This window comes from Hydra vulgaris, chromosome 01, assembly GCF_038396675.1.
Source record: "Hydra vulgaris chromosome 01, alternate assembly HydraT2T_AEP".
NCBI lineage: Eukaryota > Metazoa > Cnidaria > Hydrozoa > Anthoathecata > Hydridae > Hydra > Hydra vulgaris.
Genome location: NC_088920.1, coordinates 58,950,474 through 58,962,943, shown reverse-complemented (window position 1 = coordinate 58,962,943; position 12,470 = coordinate 58,950,474). Strand labels below are relative to the sequence as shown.

General features: G+C 28.6%; 2 protein-coding genes across 4 annotated transcripts in view; one reads left to right on the top strand and one right to left on the bottom strand.

Moving 5' to 3' along the window:
• LOC101237183 (cell adhesion molecule DSCAML1) overlaps nt 1-4,634 on the bottom strand; it is a 69,708-nt gene extending 65,074 nt beyond the window's left edge. Inside the window, exon 1 of one of the 3 annotated variants that reach the window (XM_065788810.1) lies at nt 4,433-4,634. The gene's annotated coding sequence lies outside the window, so the exon portion shown is untranslated. Of the gene's footprint in view, nt 1-3,197; nt 3,467-4,432 lie in introns of those variants that run through there. The other 2 variants (XM_065788807.1, XM_065788809.1) reach the window with 2 other exon arrangements.
• Nucleotides 4,635-5,180: 546 nt separating this feature from the next.
• On the top strand, nt 5,181-8,557 carry LOC136075480 (piggyBac transposable element-derived protein 3-like). Its single transcript, XM_065788805.1, has 3 exons — nt 5,181-5,296; nt 5,700-6,208; nt 6,556-8,557. The coding sequence occupies exon 3, from the start codon at nt 6,556-6,558 to the stop codon at nt 8,377-8,379; it is 1,824 nt and encodes a 607-aa protein (XP_065644877.1). The 5' UTR covers nt 5,181-5,296; nt 5,700-6,208; the 3' UTR covers nt 8,380-8,557.
• Nucleotides 8,558-12,470: the final 3,913 nt, after the last annotated feature.

Genomic DNA, 12,470 nt, shown 5'->3' with positions numbered 1-12,470 from the left:
GGTTATAACTAACCTAATTTAGTAAATGACAACTTAGCATAATAATTTTTCCAAATTTATATTATTGAAATAGTTTTTAATAGATAAATGTAAAAACATAGTAATAATTATAATGATATAATGGAGATTAATAGTTTAAATTTTATTGTCTCAAAAAAACGTGCAAAAAAGTAACGTACGTTGTATTGTATGGGTGTATACAGAGGCGTCCTGAGGAGGGTGTCTAGCCCCCGTACAAAATTTATTAGTCGGCAAATCGGATTATGGAGTCGGCAAAATAGGATCTATAGTTGGCAGTGGCCAAATATCAGCCAACGACGACCTTTTTTATTTTTAGATCTTAGTCGGCAAAAAAAAAGTTCTATGTTTTACTCGGCAAAAAACAGATACGTCACTTCCCTTTAAAACCTCTTCGGGTCGCCCTGAGTGTATAATCGTTATATATGGTACTTCAAACGTCTTAAATTATGTTTACGTTACATATAGTATAAACGATACTTACCGTATATAATGTCTTATTTAGTATTTTTCTAAAACTATGGTTTTTAGCCATAATTTATATATATAAATTAGTAAAAATACTGCTTGATGAGGTGAGTAGGTGAGTAGGATCATCAGGAAGAAGTTTCTTTCTGATGAACCTACTGATGGAGAAACAATTGTTGGAGACAAAAATTAGATAAGTGTTTTTACTAATTTATTATTGCTCTGCTCTTTAAGAACATTGAGCACTCTATTTGTGGAATACACTAACACAATATATATATATATATATATATATATATATATATATATATATATATATATATATATATATATATATATATATATATATATATATATATATATATATTGACTTGTTAAAACTTGAACAATTGTTTCTTTAGGTTTTATTAATTGTTTAAATCAATGTTATATATTATCTTATAATTTATATATTAACGACCATAATTGTTATTATTTGTAGTACCGCTTTATTATTATTAATAGATATTGATAATTTTCCCACAAGTGTCGTGTTAGAAAAACACTAATAAAACAACAAATTTAAAATAGATATAAACAACATTATTTTTTTAAACTAAAGGAACAGTGGACCACCTTGTAATTAATACCACTGTATTCATTATTAATATCTCTACTGTAAGTTTAAATGTTCAAACGTCAAATAAGTTTGACTGCATAAAAACTCATGAAATAGTTTTTATTAAAAAAACAAAGGTTTTATAACTTATAGACATACCACGTAAATGAGAGAATAATTATTATAATTATTTGCCACCATTTTTATTAGTGTAAGTAGAACCATTTTTAAAGAGCAAGACCTAAAAGAAGATCTGTTTATTAAGACTTGAATCATAACACAACATTTGATTTTAAAAAACATAAAAAATGTTTCTTTACTTATGGTATAAAAAAAAGCCCCGAACATTTTAATCCAGTTGAACTTTATAATGAAAACTAGCTTGCCACCAAGTTTGTAAACGTTTTTAGATATATTTTGCTTTTAGTAATTAATACGACGTTTTATTAAAATCAAAAAAGTTCTAAATGTGTGGTTTTGTTAAATAATATATGCAAAAGTCAAGTCATTCGGTTTCAAACCAAACGAATTCATTACCTCGGATAATTATTTATGTATTAAATGTTTTGAAATAATTTAATATTTTGGCAACCGTTTAATAAACTGTAACTACTATGGCAGTTTCTTCAAATGTATAATTGTTTACACCTGCTAGACTTAAATTATTGAATAGCTAAGCTTCGCTAATTTTTCTCTGCTACTTACCACTTTTGTTGTACAAATGAAAAAAAAAAGCTGAAATAATTACAAACAAAACAGAAGTGACAGAAACTACTTAAAAAATCAGTACCAAGCCTACTTTTCTCTGAAAATCTCCGAAGTAAAAAAGATCATACCTTAATTAGATAATGTTTATTTGAGTGAATGTTATTTTGAATGTTTAATAACTGATAAATGTTTGTATGGAAAAAGCCCAGACCGAAGATTCTTTTTTTAAAAAAAATCTTCTCAAAATCACGATTGCTTGTCCAAATTTGAATAAGATTCCAAATAAATACGCTTTTTAGGTGAAATGAACACCATAGTTTAATTATATGATATGTTCTGATTGTTTATTGGAAATTTTTCTTAATTAAAAGCTCTTTCTTGGTCGGAATTATAGTATTTTTGTGAAAATTGAAAGAAATATTGTATTTTGACAACTATATATAGTTAATATAAATCAGAACCGATTAGAACAAGGATCTAAGGCACTTTTTCAGAAAATTTTAACTCAATTCAAGTTAACGCGGATGAGCGAACGTGATCTATAGACTCCAAATTGGTGTTCTTTAGATTCACTATTAGGGTTAGTAAAAATGTTTTGAAAATTGTATAAAAAAAAGAAAAGTTTCTTCAAATATTAAAAAACCTAAAGCAAAAAAAATTATATCATCTAAAGCTCTTGTATGGACAATGCACTGATAAAATCATGCTAATTTTAAATAAAAGAATTCGAATAACTTGTAAATCGGCTTAACTACACCGAAAGGGTAACTACAACGAGTGGGCAAAGGATTCAGAAAAAGTTTCCAAAGATTAAGATTAAAAAGCATTTTATATTTTAAAATTTTGCTGTTTATTGTTGTTTGGAATCCGTGAAATTTTTTTTAAATAGTAAAACTCAACTGTATGTAACTTTACCTTACGACAAACTTATTTGGCGATATACTCTGCCTATTAATTTGTATTTACACGTATTTTTTAACTATTTGATTATGTTTCATTTTGTAATTGATTTATAGACTAAAACATATATTGTAGAAAAAAGTATAAAACATAAATATATTGTAGAAAAAAAAAGATCCTAAAACTAATTTAAAATCAACATTTAAAGTTTAAAATTATCGTAAATAGAACGGGAATGCAACTTATCAATTTTGAATTTCAAACTTTAGTATAATTTGTGTTACCCGAATTCTGATTCTAATAAATAAATAAAAAAGATTTAAAAAACTATTTAAAGAAAAGATACAAAAAAATTTATTTGATCCGCTTTTAAGTTACGAATGGGATCTGTCAATCTTACGAGAACTGGAAATTGTTATTGTTTTTACAATAAAATGCAATCATCTATCGAGACAAACTTGAATAAAACTTAAAGTTGAAAAAAGAAATTATATTAAATTCTCACCTATAAACTCGTCCGCCATTTTTTCTGTGTTAATCCTTTTAAATACTGTTAATTTAATGAGTTATCTATCAGTAATCTACTTTTTAAATAAATAAAGTAAATAATAAAAAAATATTTCATAAAGAATAAAAAAACACGAATCGGGAAACGACTCGATAATCAGGACACGATAATCAAACTTAAATGACCATAGGTTGACATTTAAAAAAAAAAACTATTTTGATTGCATATCTTTAGTAAATTAACTATTACAATTTCTACTTTTAGCCTTGTATAAATGTTATCCTTACTTTTTATTTTAAAATAATCAACCCGCTAAACAAATAGCCTATTAAATAAATAAAAGAGAAACTGTTAAAGCTTTTGAAATTAAATTAAATCAAACACTCAACAAAAGTACCGAGAAAAAATTGTTTTTGTTAAAAAAACCATAAACGCATACTGTTAAACTTTTCTCCTAAACTGTGAAATTCACTGCCTAATAACGTACATTATTGTGTAGAACAAATGTTGTAAACAAAACGCTAAAGATTCGTTTAACGCAGGGCACTATATCAACCCAAATCATTGTTTTTTGTCCAACACTTTTTTTTTTTAAACTGTTTAAAAAAAAATTGTTTTTTTTTTTAAACTTTTTTTTTGACCAACTATATGCTACTTTTTTCCAAATATCTGCATTAAAAAGTGTTGATTTTATGTGATAAGGATTTTGCAATAATACTTTTTTTTATATAAGTTTTTTTCTTTCACATTCTGTAATGATATAAGAAATTTCACACTGTGAAATTTACTTTGATTGTTGTATTTGCCATCTGCAATAAAAAAAACATCTGTTTATTATTATTTATTTTTTTTAGAAATTATTTAGGGATACGAAAGAGAGGATTAACGCATGAGTTGCAACGGAGATTTTTAATTTAATAACTTTGAAATATATAAAATGTTTTTTACAATTTTCCTCAATATTCTTTTTTTCGTGTTTTTTTTTTTTAGAAAAAAAAAAAAAAGAATCTCCTCCCCTAAAAAAATCAATCATTTAATGTAAAAAAAATAATCCACAATATCGACATATTTAAATTTATTATAATATTAAAGTACGAAAATGCTCAACTAAATATATTTGGTCAAACTAACTGCGAATGTTCGAGAATTAAAACGGTATAGCAGTTTATGGTTAGCGAAAAAAAACTCATTAAAATTAACATTAAAAGAAAACATAGAAATGAAAAAGTAACCTGCGGACTCATCATTGCCATGCGGTACCGGAAAATTTATTAAGCATGTGTTAGTTTACCTTAAAAACTAAAGAGTCCACAACAAAAAAGATTCAGGTTTGAAGAAGCTAATTACAATTAGCCGGCGTGAGAGACTTTGCATTTCAAAACTTTGCGTACACAACACATACACTACAGACATTGGAAAACTACCTTTTGAATAAACCAACTTGCGGTTTGAATAATTTATAATATTTTTTAGCTATACGCTTTTATCAAACGAGAAATTAGTTTTTTTGTATATTAATTACCACGAATTTATTATATCATATATAAATTTTTAAAAATGTTTTAATTTAAATGAGACTATTTAATTTAACAATAGTTAGGCCTATCTGCTATCTATCTTAGGCCTATCTGCTATCTATTTGCTTATTCTGCTTATTCTATCTGCTTACCTAGTCTGTTTTAAATTCCAAACATTTCGAGCGTTCCGTAAGTAACAAAATAACATACTTTGTTAATTTACAGAACGATGTCCTACTATAAACTGAATTATTGCAATTATAAAAAACTAATTGGTTACAATTTGTAATAAAGTCACGTGCTTATTTAAAAGTTGAGGTTAAATGTAGATATACTTTAAATTTAGATTTTAACCCTTTAGCGCCCCGTGTAGCAGATCTGCTACATAACTTCAGAAACCTTTTATGGCCACCCTGTCAACACAGTGATCTCAAAAACACCTTTTGTAGCATATTTACAACATATTTTTGTTGGTCCGATTTAGCAAGGTTAATATAATTGGATAATCAAGGCATAAAAACACATCAAAATCGTCTTTTTAAAAATCGGGTGATTGTTGTCAGGCAAGGTATTTTCAAAGTAAGTTTTTACCTTTTTTTTTATGAACATTGAAGCTTATTTGTTTATTTTATTGTAAATTAATAATACATGTAAGTTTTAGAAGTATTTAAGAGAGTTTTCTCTTTTTGAAACTACCACAAAATGCTATTTGAATTTATATGTATCATATATGCTACTATGGACTTTTTAAGTATACATTGTTACCAATATATATATATATATATATATATATATATATATATATATATATATATATATATATATATATATATATATATATATATATATATATATATATATATATATATATATATATATATATATATATATATACATATACATATATATATGTATATATGTATATGTATATATATATATATATATATATATATATATATGCACATATATTGTTCTTCTTTAGATGAATAAAAATAAAAAATTAAATATTGAAGATGCTCTCGCATTTATTCTTGATGGTGAAAGTGATTTTGAGGATCTTAGTGAGTCAGACTCTGAATTTGAATCTGATGTTTCAACTGCAGTTGTAAGCAATACTAAGGTTGTGCATGATGACAACAATGACAACATTATTTTTCCAATATCGGAGTCTCTTACCCAGGAAAGTAGTACACGTGATGATATGCTCTATTCCAACTCTTCAGCCCCACTCCCAAAAAAATCCAAAATAGTCAACAACAAAAAACAAAAAAAAGCAAGTTTACCACTTTGGAAAAAGGTTACACTAGATACCTTTTATGGCCACCCTGTCAACACAGTGATCTCAAAAACACCTTTTGTAGCATATTTACAACATATTTTTGTTGGTCCGATTTAGCAAGGTTAATATAATTGGATAATCAAGGCATAAAAACACATCAAAATCGTCTTTTTAAAAATCGGGTGATTGTTGTCAGGCAAGGTATTTTCAAAGTAAGTTTTTACCTTTTTTTTTATGAACATTGAAGCTTATTTGTTTATTTTATTGTAAATTAATAATACATGTAAGTTTTAGAAGTATTTAAGAGAGTTTTCTCTTTTTGAAACTACCACAAAATGCTATTTGAATTTATATGTATCATATATGCTACTATGGACTTTTTAAGTATACATTGTTACCAATATATATATATATATATATATATATATATATATATATATATATATATATATATATATATATATATATATATATATATATATACATATACATATATATATGTATATATGTATATGTATATGTATATATATATATATGCACATATATTGTTCTTCTTTAGATGAATAAAAATAAAAAATTAAATATTGAAGATGCTCTCGCATTTATTCTTGATGGTGAAAGTGATTTTGAGGATCTTAGTGAGTCAGACTCTGAATTTGAATCTGATGTTTCAACTGCAGTTGTAAGCAATACTAAGGTTGTGCATGATGACAACAATGACAACATTATTTTTCCAATATCGGAGTCTCTTACCCAGGAAAGTAGTACACGTGATGATATGCTCTATTCCAACTCTTCAGCCCCACTCCCAAAAAAATCCAAAATAGTCAACAACAAAAAACAAAAAAAAGCAAGTTTACCACTTTGGAAAAAGGTTACACTAGATAATGATTTGATTGGTGATATTGCTTTTCAAGAGGTACCTATTGAACCTATTCCGGACGAAACTACTACTCCATACGAATATTTTAAAATGTTTGTTGATGACAATCTTATAGACATTATTGCTGAACAATCTAGTTTATATAGTTGCCAGTCATCAGGTACAAATATTTCTGTCACATCGAATGAAATAGAGTCTTTTATTGGTGTTTTTTTTCGTATGGGTCTTGTAAAACTACCATCTGTGAGATCTTATTGGGAAACCTTTATGAATTATGATGGAGTAAGTTCAATATTATCAAGGAATAGATTTCTTTCTATCCTCCGCTATTTACACTTTGTTGACAATCTAAACGTAACAGATGAAGTAAAGAAAAATGATCGGGCTTGGAAATTAAGACCTTGGTTGGAAAAACTGCGAGAAAATTTCTTAAAAGTTTCTCCTGAGGAAAATCAATCAGTTGATGAGATAATGGTTCCCTTCAAAGGAAGGTCATTTTTGAAGCAATACCTTCCAAAAAAACCCAATAAATGGGGGTTCAAACTTTGGGCTAGATGTGGTGTCAGTGGGTATTTGTATGACTTTGATTTATATCAAGGAAAAGAAATAAAAAAGAAAGATGAAGTTTCTCCTCATGGTGTCGGGGCATCTGTTGTAATTAAAATGACCTCAACTTTGCCAGAAAATCATAATTTTAAAATATTTGCTGACAATTACTTTTCTTCATTGCCTTTGCTAGATGAGCTAAAAAAGCGTAGAATATGGTATGTTGGAACAGCTCGCCTTAAGCGCCTTTACAAATGCCCATTCACTTCTGAAAAAGAATTAAAAAATCAAGGGCGTGGATCGTTTGACTATCGTACTGACATCAAATCTAATAACATAGCTGTCTCTTGGATAGATAACAAGGTAGTTACTTTAATTTCGTCTTTTGCTAGTATTGAACCAATCAACTCAGTAAGGCGTTATGATAGAAAAACCTGCAAACATATTATGGTAAAACAACCATATATAGTCCAGTTTTATAATAAAAATATGGGTGGAGTTGACAAACTGGATATGATGTGCTCATTCTACAAACCAAATTTAAAATGCCATAGATGGTATATATATGTATGGGCACATACCCTTCTTATTGCATTATCAAATGCCTGGTTTTTGTATCGTCGGGACTTAAAAATTATTTGCCCCAGTAAGAAATTCATGCCTCTAAAAAATTTTCAAGCTGCAGTAGCTTCTAGCTTGGTAACTGTTGTAAAAAGAAAAGCTGGAAGAGCATCTCTTGATGCAATACCTATACCAACCAAAAGAGCTGCTGCTGTTCAGAGTAATCCTACAAAAGATATCCGTCTGGATGGATTTGACCACTTACCAACTTATAGTGACAAACGGCAGCGGTGTAAGAAATGCAAAACTGGTTTTTCTTATATTCGTTGCAAAAAGTGCAATGTTTGGTTATGCTTAAATAAGGACAGAAATTGTTATCATGACTACCATTAATGGCATTTAAAATTTGTTTATATTTATAGTATAAATGGTTGTTAACTGTCTTATAAGATATATTGTGTTTTATTTAATAAGAACAGAATTTGTAAAATGAAATCAATAGCAAAGTTTCAATTTTCAAATTTCTTTATTTCTTTATATACTTAAATACAAAATCTTTTTTTTAAGAAAACTTTTGTTATTTTTTTCCTCGTATTCCCATTGTAGCAGATATGCTACAATGACATAATTGGGTTTGCTAGTGAAATTTTAAAATTTTATTTTTTAATTCATAATCTAGATCAAAAAACAATTGCTTTTTGAAGTTTTTGGAATTTTTTGAAAATTTTAAGCCCTGGTGGGCGCTAAAGGGTTAAGTTTTATCGATTGAATAGAAATTATGATTTTAGGCAAAAAAAAAATTTTCTCCCGAAATTGGAGTAATGAAACATATGCTACGAAACAAACAGCAGATGAAACATGAACTTATTATATTAATTATTGCCTAAATACATATTTTCTTCTAGATAAATATTTAAATTATTGTTTGTTTTGATTGTTAATAAGTTATGTCCCGTGAGTAACATTTATTTGCGACCCGTAAATGACGACAACTAATTGATATATATGATATATAAATATACCCAGCTAACACAAGACGTTTAAGTCCGTTCGAAGAACGTTGCGAACGTTCGAGCACGTTCTGTAAACGTTCATAGAACGTTCGCAATGTTTATTGAACGTTTTGTGTTAGCTCGGTAAAGCTCAAACAAGATTTTGAATAATTTTATGAAGAATAATAACTGCTTGTATTAATTTGAGAAGCTGGCTTATGCAGGTTGAGAAATTGGATTAAAATATTCAAATAAAAACAGCAGGTTTTAACCCCGGAGAAACCTATTGGTGGAATGATAGCCCACACAATGGGGATCACTTAGATACAAGTATCGAAATCAGATTATAACTTCGTGGCAAGTTATTTATATTTAAATTTTCATATTTTATTGATTGCACTAACATCCAACCCAGTGGACACAGGACCTAAATAAGACGTCTTTTGAACGTTCAAAAGACGTCCGAAACGTTTAAAAGACGTCTTTTTTACGCCCTGTGTCCACTGGGAAAGCTTCGCACGTTAGTGCACTTCGAAGTGACAGCTTATTTTGCATTTCTGCACCCCTAGATTATAATTATTTTTTAAAAAATGTTCAAGTTGATGAGTAAAGCGTATTTAATCATTACATGAAATATTTTTGAAAAACTTTTTAGTTTTGAATTCAGGGGGAAAAAAAATTATTTTACTTTACCAATGAGGATAAACTGTGCACATTTAGTTAATGTCAAATACTGCTAATCACCAAGTATCCATTTGGGGCTTAATGATAAGACTTGGGGCTTAATGATAAGACTGAATTTGTCTTCTTCTAGCCCCGGTCATGTAATTATTTTTTTATTAGTTACGACTGTAAATTTTTTTTTTATCGGCAAAGTGTAAAAATAAAATAAAAAAAATCCAGGAAAACTGTTTGTTTTTTTTCTTCAGTAAATGTCATCGAGAGCATTAAATTCGCACAAATTTAAGCAGCTAGAACACCTTCTTAACAGTTGAAAAAGATGCTCAGATTGCTCTATGATTATTGGCAGAGGATTGTCTTAACAGTTGATTGAATCCAGTTGGCAGAGGATTTTCTAACAACTGCACAAAAGGCACTTTATAAATTAATTCAACTCCATTACTTTTCAAAAATTCAATGCGATAGCGTCTGGCTGTTTTGGACGCAACTATGACCCAAACTACCCACAAATAATTAAAATATTCAGAGTGTTTTGTTTGGCATTGCAAAATGTGTCTGTTACACCCAAGGTCCATGCAGTATATTTCATGTAAAAGATTTCATCGACAGACATGGCCAGGCTCTTGGATTTTAATTAGAACAGGCAACTGAAGCAATTCATCACAACTTTTAGATACATTGGCAAAGGTACAAGAAGCCCAATCATCATCCATAATACAGTAAGAAGTTACATTGTTGCCTCGTTGACTTCAATAGTAAACATTGCTTATGAAAAATCATTTTAAAAAGAGGATTAAAAATGAATTATTTTTGGACTTTTTTCGTGTAAAAGAAGTTTTTTTGTGAATATGTTTTATATTTGTTAATTGTACAGTTTCAAGAATATATCATTTTGTTTTCCTTTTTTTATATTAATGTAAATTGGAAAAATTTACATTAATATAAATTTAAATAAACACAAAAATTTACTTCACGTAATAAATACACTAATGATACAAGAAGATTGTTTTACAGCGAAAGAAGTAATTTAGAACATGGAAGATGTAATTAAGAAACGAAGATGTAATTTAGAAGATGAAAGTTGTAATTGAGAAACGTAAGATGTAATTTAGAACATGAAAGTTGTAAATAAGAAATCGTAAGATGTAATAGAGAAAATAAAATTTGTCATTGAGAAATGTTTATAATATAGATTGTCAGAAAAAAGTTTTTTTTATTTTTATTTTTGTTGCCTTAGTTTACCTTGTAATTTTAGGTTGGTAAAGATGACCATATGGGTTGGTTTTCAATAAATAATAATATATTCTCAATAAATAAAAAAAAGTCATGAAAAAGGGATTTGTGGTTTTTGCGGTAACTCTTCCAATAAAGTTTAAATTTCCGCTGCGGACCCAATTGTATACTGTCTTATATTTGACACCTAAAGTTTGCGCCAGAGTCACCCAATTGTCGTTTCGTTCACATTCAATTACTCTTCTTCTACCATTTGATGAAGATAAAACATAATGTTTTCTTTCAACTTGTTCAGTTATATATACTTCATGGCTACAAATTGAACAAGGTGGTTCTAGTTGTTCCAGAAGTGGTAGGAAATAAATTTGGTGAAATAAATGCTTGCACGCTTTCAGTTTAATAACAGACTTTCTATTCATATTGTATTGACAAATAACACAACGATCTTTCAATTCCATTACTGTATTACTGTATTGCTGGTGCATACAAATGCTAAATCTGATATTATTAACTTAATAAAATGCATGTCCAAGAAGTTCTTTAATAATGACCTTTAAGCTTACATTGAATTCGCAATTACAAATAATGTATTCTTATTTACATATTATGGTTTCTTACTTACAACCTTTGTTTTTCAAATTACATATTGCGATTTCTTATTTACATGTTAAAGGAAGCGAATTCCAAAGAACTGATGTTCGAGGAAAAAAACTAGACGAATAAGCGTTTTTGGAGCACTTAGGAACAGTCACAGAAAAAGGATGACACTTAATTGAATGACGAGTAACACGAGAATGAATTTTAGTAGATGGCACAAGAGACGCTAGCTCTTTAGAGCAGTACCCATTATAGTATTTGTAGAAAAGAGAAAGAGAAACAACATTACGACGATGTGATAATGGTTGAAGGTTGGCTGCAAGAGCAGGTCCAACTATGTTTACAATGCGTTTTTGCACCTTGTCTAAAAGAGAAATGGCATCATTAGAAGATCCGCCCCAGATATGGCAACAGTATTCCATACAAGGCCAGATTTGAGATTTATAGAGATAGAGAATAGAATCCAAAGTAAGAAAGTGACGAGCTCGATAAAGAGATGCAACCTTAGCAGATGCTAATTTTGCAACTGATTTGATATTTGGTTTCCAAGAAAGATTGGAAGTAAGAGTTAATCCTAGAAGATGAAGAGTAGGTGACTCATCGAGTACATCACCGTTCATAAATATAGGAAGATCTAAATTATTGCGATAACGATTGGCTGAAAAAAATTGAGTTTTATCTGAATTAAAGTTCACCAGCCACTGTGAGCCCCATGCTGTAGCAGAAGTGAGACCCTTTTCAAGCTTAAATGCCCCCTCCAAGCAATCAGAGGGTGTTGGTTTCTTATCACGACAAGAATAAATGGTAGTATCATCTGAAAATAATGCCACCTTAGATGTGAGAATATCTGGAAGATCGTTAATGTTAATTAAAAAGAGTATAGGGCCAAGGATAGAACCTTGAAAAACCCCTGAAGTTACAGAATAAGAGGAAGAGTGTTGTCCATCGAGGACAACTTTTATGCTACGATTGGAAAGGAAA

Bases quoted from the DNA above. Each gene is read 5' to 3' on its own strand.
- LOC136075480 (XM_065788805.1), top strand. From the start codon at position 6,556: ATGAATAAAAATAAAAAATTAAATATTGAAGATGCTCTCGCATTTATT.